General features: G+C 50.9%; 1 protein-coding gene across 19 annotated transcripts; it reads right to left on the bottom strand.

The window, feature by feature from the left end:
* Window positions 1-1,315: 1,315 nt before the first annotated feature.
* Septin4 (septin 4) lies at window positions 1,316-25,170 on the bottom strand. 19 transcript variants are annotated; one of them, NM_001368775.1, is made up of 14 exons: window positions 23,572-25,170; window positions 22,901-22,945; window positions 21,553-21,560; window positions 8,245-8,541; window positions 7,845-7,938; window positions 7,374-7,460; window positions 6,618-6,741; window positions 3,007-3,141; window positions 2,774-2,891; window positions 2,583-2,684; window positions 2,295-2,391; window positions 2,041-2,203; window positions 1,804-1,850; window positions 1,316-1,543 (listed from the first exon to the last, which is right to left on the bottom strand). In NM_001368775.1, exons 1-13 carry the CDS (start codon window positions 25,055-25,057, stop codon window positions 1,832-1,834), a joined length of 2,775 nt encoding a protein of 924 aa, NP_001355704.1. In that variant the 5' UTR covers window positions 25,058-25,170; the 3' UTR covers window positions 1,316-1,543; window positions 1,804-1,831. The 19 variants fall into 19 exon arrangements, 17 of the variants coding, with proteins under 17 accessions (NP_001355704.1, NP_001355708.1, NP_001355707.1 ...); XM_006532493.2 differs by having other exon boundaries at window positions 1,320-1,543; window positions 1,804-1,903; window positions 23,572-25,135; NM_001368779.1 differs by lacking the exons at window positions 21,553-21,560; window positions 22,901-22,945; window positions 23,572-25,170 and adding exons at window positions 12,831-12,949; window positions 13,322-13,439.
* Between the last annotated feature and the right edge of the window lie 84 nt (window positions 25,171-25,254).

Genomic DNA, 25,254 nt, shown 5'->3' with positions numbered 1-25,254 from the left:
GAAGTACGGCCGCCCGTCGCCTACTGGTAGCGCAACTGGGGGGCGGGACATTGCAGGGAATGGTAGCAGTCACTTCCGGTGACGACCCCGCCCGAGAGGTAGTTCGCAAATGACCTCGCGGTGGCTCAGCGTTTTAACCCAGTGGTGTTTCTGTTTTGCTCCAGTAATGCGAGAAAGGAAGGGTAGCATGCCGGCTAGGAAAGGGGAAGGTCCCTTCCCAAACTCTCGGTTCCATCACTCTCGTGTTTCGTCGCCCGGTCGATGGAAAAGAAAATCCTGGATTTTTTTTTTTTTTTTTTGTCTGCGAAAGAGAAGAGCTGGGTTCGGGAACTGCTGAAGCCACAGGAATGGAAAACGTGAAAGACCCTCCTAGAAGGCCTGGGAGGAAGGAGCTCTCGGACTGGCAGCGCTGGCGGTTCCCTTTGCGTATCTGGACTGGTTGTTAACGACCGACCAACCTTGCCGTCCTTCGAGACCTGCATTGCCGCCAGTCCAGAGTCTCTCAGCCAAGAGAGAAAAACTGGGTCTGACTGCCATTAGCTAGCTGCGGCTTCTTAGTCTGTAAAAGGGGTAGAGGGACAAGACTGAAGCGCCTGGAGCCAGCACCGGGACGCAGGTCACCAGTAACGCTGGAGGTCTCCGTGATCCGCGCCACTACTAACCAAACTGAAGTGGCAAAGAGTCCTATTCTCGGCGGATAGTCCGAGTCCTGGAGTGGGTCTAGGCCCTGAGATCCTAGGCTAGTGTCCTCACGTCTTGGTTTCTGAAGTACTTACAGTTACTAAGTCATAGGAAAACAGAAATCTCTCCTGAGTTCACTGTTTTAGTTACAGGGTCTAGAACCCGGGTCTAACCTAGCGCATGCGTGATACTGAGCTCCTTGGAGACTATGGCATTTTGTTTTTCCCTATGTCCCAGCACTCTAATTACAGGACCTTCAGAATTTGTTCAGCACTGTACCACAAGCTTCCTGGAATTTGGAGCTTAATTCTGCATATCTATTTACCCAAATCTGGGGAAAGGCGGAAATCAGAGGTTGCCAGGTAGTTAATACCTTGTTTTTCCCAAGAGCAGCTACAAAATGAAGGTATTGTATACGGGAAACATGGAGGCTTGAGGCTCAGAAAGTGGAGCCAGAGTAGAAATGGTCAATAGGACAAGCTATGTTGTAAGCTGAGTGAACTCTATAAGCGAAAGGGAAATTTCCCCCTTTCTGTTTCCTACTAAAAGCCAGAAACCAGTACCCTTTCCATCAGCCTTTCAAACTAGTCATAGGAGCTATGTTTCCAGGAAATGGTAAAAATACAGAGACACCTGAAGCCACATATAGGTTAGTTTATTTCCTCTGAGTCTCTTGAGAAGTCAGCAGGGATATAAGGCGAACTGGTAGGAGCTGCGGGGGGTCCTGAGCAGAGCTGATGCAGGGAATAGAGGCTGGCATAGGCAGGAAGAAGAGATTTAAATATTCAGGTCCAAAAGCCAGTTAGTGAGTCTCCTTCATCTGTCTTTGGATTTTGTGTAACATCTCCTGCATCCGCCGCAGCTGAAACAGGCACATACATCATCAATGCAAGGTGTTTGATAGGAAGAGTCTGACTGTATTGAAGAAGTGTCCCCAGATTCTAATCCCTTGAGTCTGGGACTTTGGTGGCCCTTATGTATGATGGAAATGGCAGAACCACTCAACATCCCACCTATGTACCAGAGCATAAGGATAGGTCCTTCTATTCCCAAGCCAAGAGATAATGAGGCTTATCAAACGGAGGACTTCCCAGACTGACATCTGCATTGTATTGCTCTCACCTCTTCGTCTTTCTCCCGGATTAGCTTCTCAGTTTCTGGATCTGTCCCTGGTGGGACAGCAGGGATAGGGAAGTCAGTACCACTCTCTCTTGTCAGTTTGCTGAAGGGAGGGGGAAAGGAGGGTAGTAAGGTTGGGGGGACCCCAGCACCAACTTGAGTGAAGCCTGGGGCCTGCAGAGTAATAAGGGGAGGACTTGGGATTCCCCTGGCCAGCTTTGTCCTGGCTCCTGGTCATACTTGCGATTCCGTTCCTTCACTACTAGCCGGGTCATGCTCTGGATACACTGTGCCCTGTAGTTCTCGTAGTGTGTCTCTCGGGTCACATCCTTTAGGTCCTGCATGTGGGTACGCACCAGCATCGTCCTCAACTTGACAAAGTCGCAGTGACCTGGGTTTTCCACTGCATGGCAAGGCTAGGAGTCAGCCAGGGTCAGAGGTAAAGAAGAATTCCTAAGGGCAAGGGGACTCTGGTCCCAAGCTCAGAGCTTTACCTTCCACGATGCCCCAAGGGTAGAGGCGGCCTCGAACTCTCCGCCCCCTGGCTTCTACCACAGTGTTGCTGCCAATCACCGCAAATGGGATGCTTTCCTAAGAGAAGGTACAGTGGCCTGTCAGCATCCTTGTTCCATCCCCTGTCCCTCTCCACTTGGGTCTTCTGCTTTGCTCTAAGATGACAGGGTCCTCTTCCACCCCAACAGTCTGTCCTTGTATAGAATCCTCCTCCCCTCTTCTGCTCAGCAGAAACAAGATAGGGAGGGGAGGCCCTAGGGTGGCCCCACCTTTAGGGCTTGGTCCTGTAATTTGAAGTCCTCGTCCTCATCGGAATCACAGTCTGGGAACTGATAGATCTTGATTCCAAAGTGCTCGATCTCCTCCCGGATCTGGCAAACAGATGAGGGGTCCACAGTTCTGGGTACCCCATCCTTTCTAGACGCCCACCTGGCCCCCTCCCTCCACTAGCCTCCCTCACTTTGCATTTCTTTCGGTCCACTTCAGGAGGCGTCAGTGTGTCCGCCTTAGCCAAGATAGGCACAATGTTGACCCGCTGATGCAGGGCCTTCATGAATTCAACATCCAATGGCCGGAGCCTGGGGAACAGGAATCAGTGACCACCCGCTAGTGGTAGCCCTGCCCTGTGGTGCTACTCGGCCTGTTCCCTTAGTAGACCCCAGTGGTCCCAGGAGCCTCAGGCTCAGACCATACCCGTGGCCAAACGGGGAGATGAAGTACAGGCAGCAGTGCACCCGGTTGTCCTGGATGTTCTTGCGGTTCAGGCCACTCTCGTCTCGGAAGTACTGCTCAAACTGCTGGTCGATGTATTCGGCCACAGGCTTCCAGCTGGGGCAAGGAGAGACAAGCAGAGAGACTGGGAGTGGGGGCTGCCTGGGAAAGTCTGGCCTGAGCCATGTTTTGCTTTCCTCCTTGTCCAGGGAGACACCTGAGTAGGATGGGAGGGTTTCGGGTCTTGAGAGAAAATGACACAGGTACACAGGTAGTTTAATAAATACTAGTTTGAGGAGCAAAAGGGACTGAGGGTGACAAGGCAAAGGACAGCCAAGGGGCAGCAGATGAGCACCAGTTAGAAACCAGGGAAAGTCTGGATTCATGGTCCAGCCTCAGAGCCTCTGCCTCTCCAGACCCTCTTGTCGTTCTTACCCAAGAGCCAGTTCTCCCATGATGGTGTCTCTGACTATGGCAATGTAGTACAGTGCTCTCCACTGTATAGCCATATGGATATTACTCCACAGTCGTCCACCATGAAGCAGTGTTTCAATCAACCTTGAGATCCACATATTTCATTAGCCCCACAAGATAACTGAGCTCAGACAATGCCACTCTAACATCATAACGCCCGTGAGTGCCTCACGTGTGCCACCAGGCACAGAAAACAGCACGTAGCTGATGAGAGCCCTCACTTGCTAAGAATGCTTGCCTACAAGACGCGTGGGCAATCCCAGGAACACAGGTGAAGGGAGAAAACTGGTTCACAGTGTTTTTCTCTTATCTCCATAGGCATGCCCCAGCACAAACACACCATTCACCCTGACAACACATTAATAAAAAATATTTTTAAACTCTAGCACACACACAAAAAAGTATCACTTAATAGGGATGCCAAATGGCTGTCACTTCATTCACTATAATGCACTATAATATATGCTTTCTACTGATGAAAAGTGTTTATTGTAAAACAACTGCTGTAGGCCAACAGCAGCCTCATTTGTCTTATGTTTGGTCTCTTGTCCCTTGAGAGATCATGTCCAGTAAGGATCTACAACATCTGGCTCTGTGTTAATAGACTCTATGATGTTCATTCAATGATGAAACCACCTAATGATGTGTTTCTCCAAGTCTGTCCTCACAGTTCAACAGTGCCCCCCTCCGTGTGTGTGTGTCTGTGTGCATGTGTATATGTGCATGTATGTGTGTGTGCATGCGTGTTTTAAGAACTTCACTTTTTAGGCCTTTTGCTCTTCTGTTACCTAGTTTAATGATCACTACTGTGACATCAGTACTTGGAGCTCAGAACTCTCATTTTATACATAAAGAAATCAGAATCCTCTGAGAGACTTCCTCCAGATCCTCTACCAGATACTCCGTGACTGACGCAGTAACTGCACAGGGCCTGACTCACCCATTCCTTACCTAACTGTCACAACTTGCTACAAAATGGCTCTCTCTCCTTCTGCTCCCTCACTCCCACCAGGGTGTATGCCTCAGGGATGAGGATATGTTCCGAATCCCTAAAAATGCCCACCTTTGCATATGTTTGTGTTCCATTTATTCCTCCTAGTTGACTAACTTAGTACCTATGGAGGTACACTGTAAACAGTAAAGTAAAATTATCTGGGAACTATTACTACCGACAGGGAATTCTTACTGAAATGGAAATTATTTATTAAAAGGAAAAGAAGGTAAGTGGGCTGAAAGTGGTACCTTCTCCAGTGGAAAGCAGGTACTAGTTGGGATTGGAATTTCTGGACAAACTGTCTGCTGAGGCATACTGCTAGAGCAGGGACGACGTGACCACATGGTCATCCTCGGTCCATCCGAGACACTGATGGAAACCACAGGACCATGACCCACAAATAGCACCGTGCTGGAGCACCAACGTCAGAGATGGCCACTCAGTCAAGGCTCACACAAAGCTGACGCTGAGCCAGTTCTCTGTGAGGACAGCCATCATGGTGTGACGAAAAAGCAGGTGATGAGGGTTTAGAAAGGCCTGTGAGAGGGTCTGGTTAGTCAGTAAGACAGTTACTCAGGGTTAGCACCATGGATATACAGCCTGTGCAGTCACATGGGAATCTGCACTCAGGAAGGCCACGCTTGGTCTGATGTTCCTCTGCTATCATATTGATTTTTTTTTTTTTTTTTTTTTTTTGGTTTTTCGAGACAGGGTGTCCTGGAACTCACTTTGTAGACCAGGCTGGCTTCGAACTCAGAAGCCCGCCTGGCTCTGCCTCCCAAGTGCTAGGATTAAAGGTGTGTGCCACCACTGCCCAGCGAAATTCTTAAAATTACAAACATGGGGACCCACAAATCTTGTTGCTGGCCCTGCAGTTCCCATTGCTAAAACACATAGGTGTCATTCTGGATTATTTTCAAATCAAACAGATGATGTAGAAATAGCTGGATTTTTGTTGTTGTTTGGCGGGGGGGGGGGGTGTGTGTGTGTGCTTAATTGTTTGTTTTTTTGTTCCATGAGGAGAGAGAGATTTTAACCATCTGCTCAAGACCATGCAGTTACTAAATGCCAATCGAGAGCTAGACTCTTAGTACTATCTGCCCAATCCCTTCATCAAGCACCCTGCCCTTTTCTCCTGCCTTTTTGGTTCATTGCCTGCACCAACTCACTTAGGCGTGACCATTACCTGAGCATTTCTCTAGTACATGAAAAGCTAAGGTATATGCTTGTGTGATGCATCTGTCAAAACCACCTTCCTTTTGTTAGGTAGTCTAAAGCCAACTGGAGTTCCTTCCTTTTCTTCTTCCTTCCAACCCTCCCACTAGTTCTTTCTCCTTTTTTTTTTATTTTTTAGACAGAATCTCATATAAGCCAAGCTTCATGGTTGAGACTGGTCCTGCCTGCAGCTCCTGAGTGCTGGTGCTGGGCAGATGATGTGCACCACGGTGCCGCCTGGCATTCCCTTACTGGTTCCCCCACCCCCAACCCCGCTCTTTTGCTTCTCTTTCCTTTATGCCTCCCTTCCTCCTCTCCCCTTGTACAAGATCTGTTTTCAGCATCTAAAATAACTGTGGGAAAGAAAGGAAGGAGGGATGGTGGTGTTCACGTTGCACCTACACGTGCTCACGGGCGTTTACTCTTTTGAGGCTTTTCACTGGTGAGTCCTCACATCATCGAGCTATATGCACAGTAACGCATGCTTGCAGTCCCAACACTTGGGAGGCTAATTCGAGAGAACCACTGAGCTCAAGGCTAGCCTGAGTTACACAGCAAGTCCCAGGCTCTACACCAAGAGACCCTAATCTTTAAAAAGTTAATGTGAAATGCTGTGAGGCAGATCTCTGAGGTCAAGGCCTGCCCAACCCACATAGTGAGTTCGAGGCCCACTGGGGCTATATAGTAAGAGTGTCTCAAATGTAAACAAAACCACCCATCTCGGTCTTTTTTCTCTCACTCCTACAGAAGAGACAGCTGTCCAGCTAAAGGAACCCAGCTGTCCAATAAGGTCACTGGCCTCTTCGTCCTAGCAAATATGACTATGTCTGTGACCGAATGTGACCTGTGTAGATGCATGCAGTTTGTGGGTGGGACAAGGGCAGCTGGGGCTGTACTTGGTCAGACATACCACTCTGTGTTGTTGACTGCATCCCCAAATCCTGGAGTGTCCACAATGGTGAGCCGCAGCCTCACTCCCTTCTCTTCTATATCCACTGCGTGCTTAGTAATCTCCACGGTTTGCATGATCCGCTCTAGAAAAGAGGGAAACTGAGGCAAGGACAAGGGTGTGGTCTTGCCCAGCTTACCCCCCCCCAAAAAAAAGCCCACCCCAGCTAGCTTTGCTGCCCAGACAGCCTCCCTTTCCACCCCCAGGCGCCTGAGGGCCAGTTCCCTGGGAACCAGCAAAAAACACATTTCCCAACACAGGAAATGCCGGTGGCTGTTGGCTCTGGCCCCAGCCTCTTCTCTGCTCCAGGCTTTTTTCTTGGATTCCTGGAATCCTTTAGGGGTCAGAAACTTACAAAGATCAGGATTCTGGTCCCTGCCCTGCCTCTGCACCCAAATCTTTTTATTCCCCCCACCACCACCCCATAAGACAGGGTAGCCTTGGCTGGCCTTGAACTCTCTCTGTAGACCAGACTGGCCTGGAATTCACTGTGATCTGCCTGCCTCTGCCTCCTGAGTTCTAGAATTAAAGGCACGTGCCACCACACCCAGCACAGCATCCAGATCTTTAGGGAGCTGGCTGGTGAACTTGCCAGGCCAGATAGGTCTAGGGAAAGAAGCCATAGATCTCTCCAGAAAGCCCAGGGCTCCCAGCGTGCCAAGGAGGGCCCCATCTCCAGCACCTGTGGGGAGTTGAGTTTCTTTCTCCTGTCCTTACCTTCGGCGCCCAGCAGTTTCCGATCCCGGTACAAGTCAGTGAGGAAGAGGCTGTTGACAAGAGTGGATTTACCCAGACCAGATTCTCCTGGTGGATGAGAAGACAGAGGCACCAACTCAGAAGGTAAGGTTCACCTGATCAAGATCTGGGACAAGCTGCCGCCTTGCCAATGGGAGCCAGAGCAGCCAAAGCACGGGATTTCAGAGCTGGAAACTTGTACAGCCTTCTTGATTGAATGAAGCCAAGAGACTGCCCAAGGGAGCAAGGGAGGGGGGATTCTAGAAAACTGTTAGTCAAGAGCATCTTCTTCTCCTGAATCTGCATCTTTGGCAGGCTTTATGTGACTTTGCAAAACAGAACAGAGTCCTCTGTCGTTCGTTCTTTCCTCCCCCGTGCACTCTTCAGACCCAAACACATATCCAAGGCACTGTGTCAAACACCCATGCCCGCCCCAGCCTCCACCCTTCTTACCTGCCACCATGAGTGTAAAGTCAAAGCCTTTCTTCACAGACTTCCTGTGGACTTGATTGGGGAGGGTTGCAAAGCCCACATACTCCTTGTCATCCTAGTGGACAGGAGACACAATGCATCAGAGTGAGCAGCAGCTCGGTCAACAGCCTTCCTCTTCTCTTCTGGGTCTTTGCCTCATCATCTGAGGCCTCTGGACTGGTCTTCAGTCCCTACTGTTACTTTCAGTTTCCAATGCCTTCAAGGCAGAAACCACTGACCTGGGGCTGATGCAGAACAGAAAGGTCCCCCTGACACATCTAATGCACAAGCCCACACACCTACCCCAGGCTCTCTTCCTGCCCTCCCCAGGTCTTTCAGCACCCACCCCACTGAGTGGCAAAGGCAGGGCTGGAGTCTCTACCTCAGAGGAATCATAAGGATCAAGCTTGCCCCATGGACTGCGGGGCCTGGAGGAAGGGCTGAGAGGGGCTGGGGCACTGAAGTACTGCTGACTGTCAGAGGGCTGGGGCCACAAGGAGCCTCTAAACTCCACGTCATCATCACAGAGGTCTGGGCTCTGGGGCCTTGGCTCCAAGATCTGGGGCCTGGCCACCCTTGTCTTGGACTCCGCTGAGTGGTAGGGTTCGCTTCCTGGGAAATCCTTCACGAACTTGCTCAGCTCAGCATCATCACTGCTGTCCTCCAGGAAGTGCTTGATCTGGGGGTTGGGGTACAGGAGGTGGGAATGGCAGAAGAGGGCGGGATGGGAAGATAGAGGCAAAAGGCAGAAGGTGAAAAGGAAAGAAGGAAAAGTACGTGTGGTTAAAAGAAACAGCAGCAAAGCCAGAGGACATGTTCTCCACTTAGCCCTGCACACACCTGCGCACTAGCTTCCCCAGGCCAAGAGACAGGAAAGGGCTTCAGACTCCAGCCCTACAAAGCCCTGTTCTCCTAGCAGGTCATCACCGAGGCTGCCGCTGCTGGAGGTCTGTCTGCCCTAGTCAGGGGCTAGCAGCGGTTCCAGAAGCAAGCAAAGAAATCAGACTGAGGAAGAGGAGGAGGAGGGGGAGGGGAGGAGGAGGGGGAGGGGGGGAGGAGGAGGAGGAGGAAGAGGAGGAGGAGGAGGAGGAGGAGGAGGAGAGGCCAAAGATTGAGTATGCTGCTCAAGAGGTGTGCAGACTCAGAATAGGATGGGACGCTGGTGGGCAGGGTGGGGGAAGGGGGCTTGTCCTCCAGGTAAATAAAAAGCCAGCAGACAGCTAGAGCCTTTCACTGCTGGTCAGGGATCTGGGGACCTAGGTGCATCTTCTACTACAGGTACTTAGTTCCAGGTGTGCTGCTCAGGCTTTAGGCCCACTGACCCTGATTTTACTCTAGCTGATGAACCATGCCCAACACTGGCCTAAACCCCAGCACTGAAGAGTAACACCTTCCGCCTGCCCTGTGGATGCTAAATATGGAGGGCAGCCAGGAACAGCCAGGTGAGAGAGGATAAAGGAAACACGGAAAAGGCCTGGGAAGTCTAAAGTATGGCTAGACCTCCCTCTCTAAACATGCACCATACACTGGCAGCAACATCTGGGAGAGGGACCTCTTAGTTGCCTATATGCCCTTTTCCCCTGAACTCAGCAGTACAGGAAAGGTTACAGCCTCATCTAGGAACCCCAAATGTGGGGTGCTGAGAAGAGACCAGGCTGACTTTCCTGCAGAGGCCCGTTCTATCCTCGTCATAGAAATCAAGTGGTTTCCCCTACTCTTACCCTTAGCTCTCCCATAGCCATAAGCTTCATAAGAGTTCCCTCTCCTTTCGGGGGTTCAGCATTCTTTGTGGGGTGCCTGGCAGTGCTGGGCTCATCTCTGCCTCACAACACCCACGTGCCACCCCCAGACAATGGACAAGGGCCAGCTGCAGAGGCTGAGTCACCCTCTGGGGATTGGCCAAGCCAGCGGGGTTACCCTGGACCACTGTGAAGTCTCAGCCAAAGCAGGAGAGGTAAGATGGCTACAGCCTTCCTGCATAGATAGCATCATTTTACGAAGGTCAGAAGTGAAAGGGACAGACATGCACCCTGTCAGGTTTATGCTAGAAGAGACAAAGAAGGGGAGGTTAGAAGGGAGAATCTTGTATGACTCAGGTCCCTACACCTGCTTGTCATCAGTCTTCAGAGGTTGCTTGGCCGGGATAGAGAGGAAACTAGAACCAGCATTGGGCCTTGGTGTCCCCAAGAGGCTGTGCTAAGGCCAGGCTGACTACGGCTCCCCGTGCCCATTACATCTGAGGGCTAACGGGTTAACCGTACAACCCCATTTATGCCTGTCGGCCTAGCAGAAGGATGAGCCATCGCCCCTTTCACACTTGGGTGTCCCAGCTTGGCCAAATTCATTATACAGCAGCAGAGAAAGGCTGGAGTGGCTCTTGTTGTCTGGCAGCTAATGAGGCTGGGGACTCCTGGAAATTCTCCCGGCACCACCCCATGGTGACCCAGAAGTTGATCTGGGGGTCTTGATAAGCATTTTCGACAAGACTGTGTTCTCCTTGGGGCACCAAAGACTGGGAAGCACTAATGGAAATCCCAAGCCACAGAGCTACAAGGATCTCAGCACAACCATCTTCCCTGCCAGACCTGATGGTACATCAGCATGGAGAAGGCCAAAGGACTCCAGACAAGGGGTTTAAGGCACTAGGTTCTTTGCCCATCTGTCTATCCACCTCCTCCAGCTTTGCCAGGGACCAGCTCTGAGCCCCTATGCCTGTCAAGGCCAAGTGGAAGACCACTTAGGTCTACCCATCTCCCCGAGCACCACCTTACCCCAGCTTCAGTCCCGTCCTCGGGGACAGAGTTCCCTTGCCATCCCAGTGAATGGTCCATGCCCCACACTTGAGACCCCTGTCAGCACGCTCTAGGTCTAACTTTATCTCCAGGCAAGGGTCCTCACACAGAAACAGGCTTCTCTTGATGCTCCTGCTGTCATCTGGCTTCCTGATTGGTTCCTTCCCCCTTTTTCTTTGACCCTACTTTGTCTCTGTGGAATGTTCTTCTCCACCCCCGCCCCTCCCCTCCTCTCCCCTGGGCTCCCACCCTCCAAGGACGGCTCAGCTGCATCAGGGTCAGTTAGAGCCTCTGCAGCTCCCTCCTCCTCTGATTGGCTGTCCCACGCCGCCTGCCTGCTTCCTACCCCGGTGGGCACAGCACCAACCTCCCAACAAAGTCTGCAGCACAGGCTTGATCCACTTAGCTTCTCTTGTTAACCCCTAAGGACACTGAAGCCAGCTTGAAGTCTGGGACATATATCCCTAAGGTGACTCTCGGCCCATAAGTACATAGCGAAGGCCAACCAAGGAACCTGTGTCCAAAGATTCCAATCCCTTCCATCTTGGTCTTTAACTTTTAAGCAACGCTAAAAGAGGGTGGGAATGCCCGATAATCCCCTGCATACAGGTTCCATGGGAATGGCCCCACAGTTCTTCCCAAGTATCCCATTGTTCTTCCCGAACCAGAAGAAGCTGCTGTCCCATTGTCCAGAAAACTGCTGCTAGATTTCCCTGCAGGGAACTCCAGCCACAAAGGAGTCTTTTGCTCCATGGATTCCGGGCATCAGCCATCCAAAGATACACGACCTCTGTACTCACAAAGACCTATGTCCCACTACCTTATCCTTCCCACAAAATCAGTAGAGCACTTGGTCTCCAAGGAGCATGGGTTCAAAGCAAAGGAGGCTGGCATTCCAGAGACCAATTAAGGGTCTTAGTGGAGGTATAGAGATGGCGCAACCACTAGAAGTCAGGAGGCCAGTGTTCCTGCTTGGGGCAGAAATACTCTTTACGAGCCTGAATAGCGTCTTAGTTTTGGGGCTTTAAGGTCTTTCTTTGTCTCTCCTTTCTCCCAGGACAGCTGAGGAGAGAGCGAACTCCCATGTAACAAACACCTCAAGCTGATTTGATGCTGAAGTTTGTCTCAAGTCACACACTGGTCATTAATAGTGCCCTGTCATTCTTTTCATGTGGAAATTCAAACTTGCTAGAGCTCTTCAGCTGGACGTCTCTGCACTTATTTCCAAAGGAACCAGGGTACTGACCTTCTCCACTGGCAAGACACAACACAGAGAAGTGTGGCCTGACATGAACCAGTCAGCCCAAGCATTTGGCTGGTTGTGAGTGCAGAGGTCTGAAACTGGACATTTGGGGAGTATGGGGTGTCTTTAGCTAGAAAAGAGCAGGGTGGCCTCAGCCAAGCTGAAAGCCCAAAGACCTCAGCTGAACTGAACTTTGTGTGTGGCAGAAAAAGCCCCCCTGGTTCCTGCTGGGTCTAGCACTGGGGATAATCAGTACTGCCCCGGGTGTCTATCTTAGAACAATCAGTCTGTCCATCTCCCATGTGGGCAGAAAGTTGGGGAACTGGGATGAGGACAAGCACAACTTGGCCTCTCCCAGGAACCCCCTTTTGAGTAGGTCATAGGGTCACTAACACTTCCTGGCCAAAACTTGGGCCTCTGCCTAGACACAGCTTGAGAGACGAAAGGCCGAAAGGGTGGCCTTTCTAGACCTGAAAGCTTCTGATTCCACAGGGCCCAGAGAGTTCCCTTTTGGCAGCTGCTCACAGCCAACATCCTGCCCTGTGGGCTGATCACCAATCCCCTCCTGCTGTAAACAGCTTGTGTCTCCCCATGCAGAAGGCAAGGTCTGGAAGAAGAGGGTGGTGTGTGGCTCGGAAGCCCTCACCCCCATACACTGTTTCTGGCAGGACAACAGCAGAGGAGCTGATATCCTCAGAGACAAGGGTGAAAACTTTTATCTGGGGTTACAGCTTTTCTTCTCACAGGCAGGTGGCAGAAACGAGTCCCCCGCCCTCCCGCCCCCCCTCCCCCCACCAACCCCCACACACTGCAGAAGGACCTAGTTGCAGGGACGGGGTAGATGCAGCAGGAAGAATGTTTCCCATGGTTCTGGACCGGGAGGCAAAGGGATAGAGCTGATCACGCCCCTGCACAATAGGATACTGGACTTGCCTCTTCCTCTCCGAGAAAGGTCCAGGGGATGTGGGTCATTCTGTCATCATCCCTTCTAGTGAGGCTGGCTGTGTTTACGGATTTCCTCTGTGTTTTCCAAAGGAAGTTGGTGCTGGTCTCTGTACCCCAGGTAGGTGAGGAAGGGCCATCCAGGTAACACAGCTTATTCGGGCACGGGGCGGGGACCCCCTACCATCCTTATCTCCATCACGAGAGGCTACCAGCAGGCACCTCCCACAAAACTGACCTAGTCCTTCCTCCAAGACCTTGGGCAGCACCCTGGGGGTCTCGGCCCGCTCAAAGCAGCTCTGCTCAGAAAGAATAACTTGAGAACGGCAACGCGGCGCGCCTAGCGCCAGCAGTGCATTTCGGAACCCGGAGCCGGGGACAGTACCTCCCGCCCTGCCCAGCCAGAGCTGCAGCGCCGAGTGTCCCCTCGGAGCAGCCCCGGAGTGGCAGGCCCTGCGTTTCTGGCTGTCCTCTCTCCTTACCATGGTTGCAGCCCGAGCCGGGCCAGCTCCTCCTGGACAGCGCCCCAGTCACCCGTGATGCGAGCTGCGCACCGACCTCTTTGCACCGCGGGGGCCCCCACTAGCCTTGCAAGAGTGCGGTCCGCTGGTGGCAGGGTGGGGCGGGGCTAGTCGGGCCTGGGGCGGGGCCTGTACCTCTGCAGCCACAACCGGTGCCTGCGTGAGCTTCTCCTGAAGCCCAGGGCTGCACCGGGCAACTGCTTTTTTTTTTTTTTTTTCTAAAATAGTCTCTCCAGGCAGTGTTGCACCGTAGGAACTCGAGTCAGTTCTCACAGAAAAATAAACCTGCCCACCTGGCATCCCTGGAAGAGAGACTGCTGGGAGGGTGAGTTGTGGCAAGAGTTGGAGTTACCTCCCGGAGATTCAACAAGGATTTAGGGGAGTGAGCTGACTGAACATCCAAGTTACTCATTGCTCATACCCACACTACACCTCCTATGAGGGAAATGTCAGACATTCCCCACCTCCACTCAAGCTGTGAAAAAGACACAGGTTAGCGGCAGGTTCCTTTTGTTCAAGACCCCAGATTAAAGATTAAAGAGGATTTGCTGCATAAATTATCCAGAGATCATCTGCTGGTTGGGTGGAATGAAGAGGCAGAATGGCTCTAAGAGGGAAGGGGTAGCCTTGCCTGGGGCAAAGCAGATTCGGGAGGCCCTCTGGAAAGGCCAGCAGAGCATAACCAGCAAGGCAGGCCATGCCTCCGACAGGCAAATGAAATGCAGTCAGAGCAGCTCTGGGAACATTAGAAGGTCGGAAGGGTCAGAGCAGCTGCTAGCTAAAGGTAGAGTCTTGGGAACCAGGAGTTGGGAAGGGATTTCCTGAGTTGAGTAGGGTCTGAACTGGTCAGGCTCCTGTGGAAGTTTCCAGAAACATGTCCCTCCCTGACCCCCAAAAGCCCTTCCCCAAGGGCAGGTTGGCTGACTGGCCTCTGCCTGAATATGCTTCAGGCAAAGCTAAACTCTACAGCTATCACCCTCGCAGTACAAGTGCTGGCCAGCAAGCTGAGAGAAACCTATCTAGTTGGGAGACCTTAGGCAACTCACTTCACCTCAAGGCCCCACTTTCCATCCCCTGAAATTAAGGGGACAAAAATAGATGGCTTCTAAGTTTCTAACTGTTCCTTCTGGCTTTCTAAACATGGATGCACTGTGGACAGAGGGTGTGCTGTATGCTTCTATAGGCCTTAGAGGCAGATGGGAACAAGGCACAGGTTTAGCCCTGAAGGGTCTCTGAGGCATGGGAGGGGGGGCTGCAAGCTCGGCTTCAGTGAAGGACCCTCTGAGGCTGTACATAGGCTCTAGACAAAGGTCTGTGGAAGACAGGAGCTACCAAGCTGCACCCAGAAAAAACAAAGACACAAAAGGGGAAGTCCAGTGCTGTTGGAAGTCTATGGTAGCAGCAGCCTGCGGTGGCTGTACCATCTGAGTATCAACCTTAGGCTACTCACAGCATCCTCCGGCCACCAGCACACACCTGAAAGATGCATCATCAGTAAGACACATCAGCAGTCTTTCTAATCATGTGGGTGGGAGCGGGACAAATCTGCATCAAAGAAAACAGACCCCAGGGCTGAGGTAGCTCGTCTATAAAGTGCTTGCAGTAAAAGCTGGAAGGCCTGAACTTGGTCTTCAGAATCCATTTTAAAAGCTGGGTGTGGTGGCCTACTGTAATCCCAGCATGAGGAATGTAAAGACTGGGGGATTTCTGGAGTTCACTGGCTGGCCAGCCCCAGGACCCAGTGAGAGAGCTTGTCTGTAAACAAGGTGGCCACTGTCCTGAGGAACAACACCCAAGGCTGAACTCTGGCCTGGTTTCCACAGGTACACATGTATATGCCTGCACTCATGTAAGGCAAGGTCAGCAGGCCTGACCACAAAGTCTTGTTTTCCTTTACTGTCAAATCCTAAGCCCTAAGCCATTCTGAGTATGGACCCAGAACCATCTCAAAAGGCAGCTCAGCTAGTTTCTCTCTCTTCAGCTGTGGCTCGACTCTCCCAGCTCTCCAGAACCACCTGCTGCTCAGGGTCCAGAGACCCACATATCCTGAGGCATGTTGGAGCCAGCTTGCCTTGAAAAAAGCCCCAAGAGAAAGAAGCCTTAGACCATAAAACTCTGATCCACGCCAAAGAGCATGGGTCTCAGTGGTACACAGTCCCTTCTATCTCTGGTACTATAGAACATGCTGAAGATAGAAATAACAGCTGAAGATAGGCTAAGCCATCCCTTTCCCACAGGCCTGTAGGCTAACCCTGGAGCACTCAGAGGGCTCTGTAAGAGCCAGGTCTTAGCATATGTTCCATGGCAACAATGTCTATTGAAAAATCCCTTGATCTTCCTGGGCTCACTGAAGGAAACTGGATCCTCCCCACCCCCACCCCCACCCCCATTTCTGGATCTTTCTCTGTATTGATCAGAGGAGGATCCACATTTGGTCAGAACATAGCCCAGATCCAGCCCCTCTTGCATAAATCACTGATGATGCGGGCACCCTTCCCACCTCCTGGTTTCAGGTGTGGAGACCCACTTTGCCTTAACCCCTTTCATCTCAATCAACTCTGGGTCTCCCTTGAAATTCATCATCCAGAGAGGTAGGCATTGGTATCCTCGACGATTTGCCTGAGCACTACTAGCATGGACAGCCAAACATCTGAGGAACAGACAGCGTGGCACAAGGGATCCTATCACTCCCTGGGAAACTCAAGCCAGCAATCCCAGCCACAGCCTGACACCCACAGTCCTCTAGAGACATCTTCTACCCATTCATGGACTGGGGTTGCACGGCATAGTAATTTTCGTAAGGACCAAGCCAGGACCTAAGTTCAAGTCCAAGATACGAAATGATTACACCGGGAGTCAGTATTTCAGCTCTGTATGATAAGCAAAAGGTCACGATAGTGCCTCTTGCTAGCCATTTCCCATAAGTGGTTCAAGAACCAGTAGTGTCTGCCTTCTGCCACAAAGGAATGACTTACTGAAGATACAGTCAAGAGCTCTGGTGGAGCCAAAGTGCTGGGTGTGTCTTTCTAGGAAAACTCAGTAAGTCTGTACAGAAGCAAGAAAGAGAACTCCCTTAAGCCCACCCCCACCCCCCTCACACACATACACACCCCCAGCTGCCTCAGGTTCCACGTTCTGGAACAGGCCTGAGATGTGGGTGTCACCTGCTATGTGGCTACACACAGAGAACAGCTCTGAAGCTCAAAAGGTGCTAGAGGCCAACCATTTCGATAAAGCAGGAATTTCCATCACAGGAGGTCCAGGTGGGAAGGGCCTGGCATGCCTTCTGACATCATCACTCCCTGACCGTCTGACTCTCCTAGCTTCCCAGCCTCTCTTTAAATACCTACTCGGCTTCTAATCGTGTGGACTCAGTATCCTGCTATCAGTGGAAACTGATGTACCAAGGTATTTGCCATGCCGAGTCAAAGTATTCCCCCACCCTGGCTATCCTTCTGTGCAAGGAGGCTAGCTGACTCATTTCATTAGACTTTCAAGTGACCTGTCTGTATACATTTCTCTTTCGAAATAAGCAATTCTCCCCCGGGGGGGGGGGGGGCGGCGACGACTGACGACGACGAAGACACTGGAATGTGTCTTCCATTTTAACCTCTGCTGACTTCTATCCTGGGAATAGAGAATCTGTCATGTGATGGTAACAGGGCCCTGCCCCCAGGAGCTGGCTAATCAATACGTGCCGGCTAAACCAGTGCACGAATTAATTTTCCGTTCTGGTGTTAGTGCACAGGCTAGCCTTCGGGGCCCTGACTTCACTGACCCGGCACATGTCCTTCCTTCTGTCTGCTCTCTGCCTCTTCACTCACATGAGAAGGCGTGACTGTTGCCCTCAGGAATACGCTTCCCTTTACTGTACCTGACCTTCTGAAACGCTGAGAACTGACTTCACAGGAAGCTGCGGCTACAGGAGAGTCTGTACCACACTGTGGGGCAGTAGTAGAATGGGGTATCTCTTGGTGTTTTCAGCTTTGACAAACAAGCTCAGACCCTCAGTTTCTTCATCCGTGAAACAGAGGAAAAAAATGTCTACGCCACAGGTTGCTAGCAAGATTCAGTAACATGAGAAGGTAAGGCCACTAGAATGAACAGTAGCTGTTACATCTGCAAATGAGGACATTATCAACACCAAACCAGCTGCTGCCAACTGTGGCTATTTCAAATGTTTTCCCTCCAGAGGATTAGGAGTGCCCATGTGTGATGGGTATAGAGAACGGGAGAGGAGAAGGCCGGAGTAACGCCTTAAAGTGACTCTGGAATATGCTGCTGCCGCCTGTGGGGTCAGCTTTTCGGGTCTTGGACCAACCCACACAAACTCCCAAGAGCAGCCACTACAGAGGCTTTTAGGTGACTTTTGACGATGGTGGCTGTACCAAGAAAGAGTCTGGCCCTACCAGGACAAGTCTGAGTGCTGGGGCTTCTCTCAGGAACTAAGAGACATTACTCACATTCTGTTCCCCTCCTCTGAGCCGCGGTCCACTTGAGGAGCAGCTGTCTTTCTGTCTCCCCCGCCCCCAGCAGCTGAACCAAAGGCAGCTGAGCAGAGGGTGAAGGGACATGGCCGGCTCCGCTGATCATGACAGTGGCCTTCTGGCTGAACAGCTGTCAGGATGGCTTCTGGCCTGAAGAGGTTTCTTCCTCGCTTCCTCATTCAAGTTGGCCTCCTGAAGCCAACCTTCCACTGTCTTTCTCCTCACTAAAGCCATCACCCCAGACATCACTAAAATACTTTAAGTCAAAGAACTGGAAATGGAGTCCAGTCGGGAGAGCAGTTAGCTCTTCGAGGTCCACTGATGGGATTGGGGAGGTCTGGAGATGTAACCTGATGACTAAGAGCACTGGCTGCTCTTCCAGACCCAGGTTCAATTCCCATTGCTAACACGGTGGCTCACGGCTGTATGATCCAGGTCCACTGATCTGATTCCTTTTTCTGGTTTCCTGGGGTACCAGGTACAAACATGGGACACTGACCCACATACTTCCAGACAAAAATACCCACATACATAAATTAGGTAAACAAAAAAGAAAAACATATACTAGGAAGTCTAAGATATGTGTGCCTGTGTGGGGTTATTTTGACAACAGAAAACTAAGGAAGTTTAGCTGCTTCAGTCCCACCATCAAAGCCATGGAGGAATCACATTTTCCTGCCCTGATTACAATAGGGTTAAGAGCCAGTGGCCCAGGTCTTAAGTGAGGCAGGGAAATCTGTCTCTTGGCTCCATATCCAGAAGCTGGCGTTAAAATAGACCGGTCCACAACTTTTGGGTTGTCCAGGACTAACAAGGACTCATGAGAAGCAGGACTTTCAATAATAAACCCTAAGGTCAACCTAACCTGTCCCCACATTAGCAAGTCATGGCCAGAGGTCACCAGCTGCTCATCCTGCTCCAGAAGTGGCTGCCCGTGATAGGTGCAAATGACCGATGTGCCACCTGACGGGGTAAGAGACTGTGAAAGGCCTTCAGAGGTACCCTGCCTCATTTTCACCCACATTGCTCTATGCTTCCAAAATCAGCCTCTCGACCATCAGCTAGAGCAGTTGTCCTAAATCTGTGGGTCAGCAGGGGTCACCTAAGACTGTCGGAAATCACGGACATTTACATTACAATCCTAACAGTAGCAAAATTAGTTATAAAACGACAAAAATAATCTTACAGTTGGGGGCCACCACAACACGAGGAACTGTATTAAAGGGCCACAGCATTAGGAAGGTTGAGAACCACTGCTCCATACAAGGCAAGACGACTGGGGCAAGTGGGAAAGAGAGTTCCCAGGATTCCTTCCGAATAGTTCGCATTGTGGGATTCTGACCCTCCTCCATGAATGCAGACACTCCTAGGTTCCTAAGAGGCTTTCCTTTGTAAATAAGGTGCCTCAGAGCAGAGCTCCCCCAGGCTTCAGAAGGCAACAACCCTCTCCTTCAGGGATCAAATGACATGTGACCCTGAAGACATTTCAAGTCTGCCTCGGATACCACTGAGATGGCCTCCTCTGCTAATTGCCCTAATTTCTAGCATTGGTGTCTTGCATAATTGATAGACACAGAAAGAAGAAAACCACCTCATCCTCTGGTCGCTTGAGAAGTCACATCCAGAGGCAAGGGGGTCCCCGTATCCTGTAGGCAAGTGATCTGGGGGCTGGAGTACCCCTGCCCATCAGAGGCATTGCAGCCTGTCTTATTAAAAGATGTGTTATTTCCAGAAATCCCCAGGCCAAAGGAGAAGGCAGTTTCCCTGACCCACTTCTTGTTGAGATTCTGCTAGTGCACACCCAATAGGAATGCTCCCCTCGGTTTAGCCCCATCTTCTCTGGGGAGATTCCAACCCCTATCATCCCAATCCATGGGTGAAACGCACTTCTCAACCCCACTCCTAGACAAAAGGACCTCAAAAAAGGATTCAGGAGATCAGCAGAGTCATGGGCAGAATCTGGAGTTATCCATAGCTGCAGACCCAGAGGGGCTTTATGAAGTTCAGTGTTCTCCATAGCTGTGGACCTGGAGGGTTCACAGTGGAGTATTCAGTAACAAACACTGCCTTCCATGGGCCAGCCACTGGGGTTGAGCCACTAGAGAATCCCTGCTGGGAATGGAATCTGGAACAGTCTCTATGGTCAAGTACTCCCAAATCAGAGGAACCAGGGTCCTTGCACACCAGAACCACAGAATCTCCATCCTGAGCCTGCCTGCGGGTTATGTAATCTGAAAGGACTGGCTGTGGGAGTTGGTTTTTCATGGAGACTGCTTTGCCCAACTCTGTGCAAACCCTACCTCTAGAGAGCCAAAGGAGACCCCAGCCCAGCTGCCTGAGAACCTCTCTTCCCAGCTTCTGGGGAGCAGTTTTGCTACTGAGCAGGGCTGAAGAGCTGTAATTATCCAGACAGGATAAGAGCTATTTTGGGAAGAAGTCATTCTGCTGCCAGAACTTTTGACTTCCTAAACTAAAACAAGATGCACAGAAAAGGGGGTGAGGGTGGGGAGGATGAAGAGAAGCCTGCTTAGTCACAGGCATCAAACCTTGAACTGAAGAAAGCAGTACCCCTTTCAAAGGTATAGCTTTGTATTAGGGTATCCCTCTGGCCTCAGAAAGGAAGCTGTAGCTACTCTCTACTTCCCCTCCTCCTAGCGCCCCATCTCCTAAGCTCCATCAAGAGCATTCATTCAGCCTGTTGTTTGTTTGGGTATTTGAGCATAGACTAGTATCTATTTATATATTGGGTTTTTCTTCCTGTCTATGTCTTATCTTCCACTTGTGTAGCTAATATCTCAAAGCAGTATGTGTGTCTGTGTGTGTGTCTGTGTGTGCACACGCATGTGTATTAGTGCCTAGCAGAGTATCAGACATCTGAATAAAAACTGTCTATGGAATGAAGGAATGGGATGGGACTGGAAGCAAGCAGAAGAAAGAGGGGCTTCCTGCTTTGCTTGGACTTAATCTCTAAGAGTGCCTTCTCCCTCCCACCTACAGCTGAGTTCAGGGCCTGGGGCATAGGGGGTGGCAGCTGCATTCCCGGACACCCCCTCCTCCAGCTGTTCTGTTATCTGAGCTCTTGCTGTCCCCCCTTGTTTCTATCTCAAGTCAACTGTTCATCCCGGTTGGCCAGCCATGCACGGGACTCACTAGAGATTTGCTCGGCTTTGGGTTGACAGAGGAATGTGGTCAAAGGAAAGAGTGGAAGCCGGGAGAGCTTTGACCATCTTATCAGACATGGACCAAGAGGAGCACAAGTACTTAATTAAGGGAAGAGTCCACTCGCTGCAAAATCAGGACACTGCCAAATTTAGGCCACGGGACTGCCAAGGGCAGAGCCCACTTCACGTTTCTCCAACCTGAGGACTCAAATAGTGTGTAACCCAGAAAAGCGACCCCTTTCTGAAGTGCCCTAGGCAGGAGAGGGAAGGGCCAGATGGGGAATAATCCAACCCACAGTGACCTAGTCTTCCCCTGGAGCACTGGGTGAAAGATCTTCACACTTTCTCTTCAAAGCTGCAACTTCAGCTCATGTAACATTTTTGTACAAACACGGCTGCACAGTACCCTTTTGTGCAGTGGACAACCTACTAACCACATGTGGTTCTGTCTCCTTCTACACCCCTCCCGTCAGAGAACAGGAGTAGGAATTAGATCAGGGGCTGGGACCATGGACTAGAGGTTATCTCCCACAAGGATTCTTACCTCCTCGTCTGTCAAAACAAAGAAGTAGAAGCCAGGCATTTCCGGAGGTGGACAACAAATGGAATTCAGGAAGTGTCAACATGAGGGGGCAAAACAGTGTGTTACTAAAGATGGCCAGTTGATATGAGAATAGCCCAGCCCAAGTCCCTTCCTAGGGCCCCAAATGGCCTAAAAACTGCAGCTACCATTTACTGAGTGTTCATGATGCTTTACACGTAAAGCAACTCACACTGGTCAGGCCCTCCAAATGGGAGGAGGGCTTGGGATCAGAGTTGGTGCACTAGGCTTTTCCCTCCCCAGGAATGTCATCCACAGCCCTGTCCTATGTCCCATTCATAAACAGGACAAGGACTTATCATGCCATAACTCTATGCTACCAAGACACACTCTTGGAGGTCCAAGCCCCACGCTCCCGTGCCACCAGTGGCCAAGCACAAAAAGGAGCAAAGGATCTGAGAGGATCTTAATGATTCCAGAGACGAAGGCAAGAGCTACTGGTCTGGGGGGCAGGGGTGAGCCATGAGCAGGCCTACAGATCCTCCCAGGGCAACAAGTGAGGGAGGGTTTGAGGAGAGTCCTGAAGTCTTAACTTGATTCACTGGGGATTCAACAGTCAGCATGATTTTGAAGCAGGTGGTCTTGTTTTTGGTGATTTCCCCTTAAAACACATGATTGGGGGGAAGGAGGGGTTGGAGAGATGGCTAAGAGCACTGAGTACTCCTGCAGAGGATCCGGGTTCAATTCCCAGCAACCACGTGGCAGCTCACAACTGTCTGTAACTCCAGTTCCAGGGGATCTGACGCCCTCTTCTGCCCTTCATGGGCACAGAGCTACACGAGCAGAAGACCCATACACATCAAATAAGTTAAACCTTAAAAGCTGGGTGTGGATGGTGGCACACATTTTCAGTCCAAGCACTCTGGAGGCAGAGCGATCTGTGTGTATTCCAGGTCAATCTGGTCTACATAGCGAGGTCAAGGCTAGCCAAGGCTATATAACAAGACCTTGTCTCAAAAACAAACAAAAGTCTCAATCAATGGTAGGTAAGACAACAGGACTTGAATTGTTCTCCTTCCCAGATTTGAGTTCTCATTAGAAGGAGACTGTTGAAAATGGAAAAGGGCCACACTCCCAAAGGGATGACTAGTAATGGAATGTAAGGCGAAAAAGAGAATTGCTGCTCATTTAGATCTAAACCCTAGCCATTTAGTTTCCTGACAGACTTAGCGTACAGGACAGACACAGAGGCCACCCTATCACCTGTCTTCTCACCCTTCTCCAAAGCCCTTCCCCAAGCCCTCCCGGCCTCCCACCCCACCCCCACCCCCCAAGAAGGGAAAACACAGACCTTTCAGCCACCAGAGGATCCGGTTGTACATTTCCTCGGAAACATCTGAAAGTAGCAGAAACTTGCTTTTTCCTGTGTGTGCAATGCCACCCTCCCTCCACACCTCCACCAGAACGTCCTCTTTGCCCTTGAACCTTTCACTCTTCTCCCACCTAGGACTGGGTACTGAGTGCTCACTGTCTCTCTTCCACCTTCTCTGTGCACTTTAATGCTCTCTGCCTCCTGGAAGCCCGAGACCCAGCCCACATGTGTCCCAGCTACTCTATTTTGAAACCAGAGTATTTACCTGAGGCTCCTGTTTGTTTTTTTTTTAACAGCCTTACTAGCCCTCACCCTGCCTTGATTCTTTACTTCCACTCTGAGGAATCCACTTCTGACCCCACAGTCCATTCTCTCTACCTTCCACGGAAGAGTTAAGCTGCAATGCCTATTAAGAGTCAATGCTCAACTCCAGATTTAACCATCTGCTCTGATGTCAGCAGCTTGGGGCTCACTGAAGCTGGCAGGCAAGGCATGGAGCACTGAGCTCAAAGATAGAACCAACTTTGGCACTAGCAGGAAAGCAGCCTTGGAGCCCAGAACGAAGAGCGGGTGCTCTCCTGCCCATCCCAACCAATATCCCATTTCACTAAATGTGGGCTGTGGCTGGACAGTTTGCTTCCTTCACATACCCAGGAAGAAAGCATTGAACCCTTGAGTGGGTTGTTTGCTGGTGTACTTCGGGGTCTTTTGCACTTCTGTCAATGGTACTCGGTATAAAGAATCCTTCGGGGATGGTGGTAGGCTTGCTTTGTCTCTCTGGAACAGCAGGTCCTCACAGAAAGGGGTTGAGTCCATTTCATAAAAGGACTCTAAAGGGTCTAGGGGAGGAGGCGACTTAGGTTCAAGATCAAATGATGAATGGTTTGGGGGCGTTTCAACTTTAGGATTCAGTAAGGCCCACCATGAGCAATCAGGTCCATACCTAGGTAAGGACCGAGGGGGCAAAGGCCGAGGAGTCAACTCAAATGCTGAGGGGACATGGGTGGAGGGCTTTGTTGAAAGCTCTGGATACAGGGGAGACTTATAGGATCCTTCAGACACTGTTCGACATGTCACACGATGAGGTGGCTGCGTTGACTGTTTTCCTGGGGAAATGGTCACCTTGCGTGTGACCTCACGTTCTCGGGTTGGGGATCTCATAGTGTTCTCTGCTTCGGATATTAAAATCTTTGGGGAGGGCTTGGTCCCAATACAGACAGAACGCTCTGGTCGAGGTGGAGCAGCTCGGGGTGCCCCATCTAAATCTCTAAGGACAGAAAGTTTGAGGCCTGATGACAATTTCGTGCTCTTTTGCGAGGTCTTAGGTTCTGAATATATTGAGCTGTGACCAACTTCTGGTTCCTGGGGAGGGACCTTTCTAATGACTATCTGAGGGTTATTAGCCATGCGAATGCCATGCTCTTGGACGGAGATATTTCTTGAAGATCTGACCTCAGCAGTAGTCCTTCGGGTGGGCTCTGTTTGTATAGCTTCATCCTTCGGGTATGCTGAAATCCTACGGGGTACTTTAACCCCCTGGGGGTTCTGGACCTTGGAGGGTGGGTCCTCCTCTTTTTCTCCAGTAAAATACAAGTGACGGCATTTTGCATCAGAGGTCGTGGAGGAATGGTGGGCAACCTCACGCCCTGGCCTGGTCTCAGTTCTTCGTGTTGACTCTTCCCTGACTGGACTGACATTCCGATGCACTCCTGCGAGGTGGGAGGACATTGTCTGAATTGACTGGTTCTTTCGATGAGGAGAGTGATGAGGAGAGTGATGTGGAGAGTGATGAGGAGAGTGATGGCAGGGCACCTCTATTCTTGTTCGGGTCTCAGTTCCCCGTGAAGTGGAGACTGCAGAGAGGCCAGGCCCTGGCTGTGGGGACACAGGGTGTAGGTAGTCTGATGTTGAATGGTGAGTGGTGGATGTAGCTTCGGCTCTTCTCTGGGATGGAAGAGGAGGAGGACTCAAGGAGACAGCAGCAGTAGCTCGCTGGCTTGAGGAATAATACCCATGTCCCCGCTGAGGAGTGGAGGTAGTAACCTCTGCCCCTCTGTGCGAAGAAACTGCTACCTTGGACCCATTTTTATTTGTCTTGTACACCTGATAGACTGTGGCCTTCTGGGTAGATGCCATGTTTTGTCAGCGGGCTTGTTTTCAGGATCCCGGTTAAGCATGAGTGTTTACCCTCATTGTTTTCAGAGCTGCTGTTCTCTGTCCCCCTTGGAAGTGGCAGCTGTTCTAAGAGTGTCTCACAGTCCTCTTTACAATCTCTGTCTGATGATGTCATAAAAGGAGCTTCCTATTAAACATCTTGTTTTACAGTTACAATT

This window comes from Mus musculus, chromosome 11, assembly GCF_000001635.26.
Source record: "Mus musculus strain C57BL/6J chromosome 11, GRCm38.p6 C57BL/6J".
Classification (NCBI taxonomy): Eukaryota; Metazoa; Chordata; class Mammalia; order Rodentia; family Muridae; genus Mus; species Mus musculus.
Note: the sequence above shows the minus strand (reverse complement) of the source record. Positions and strands in the feature narration are given on the sequence as shown.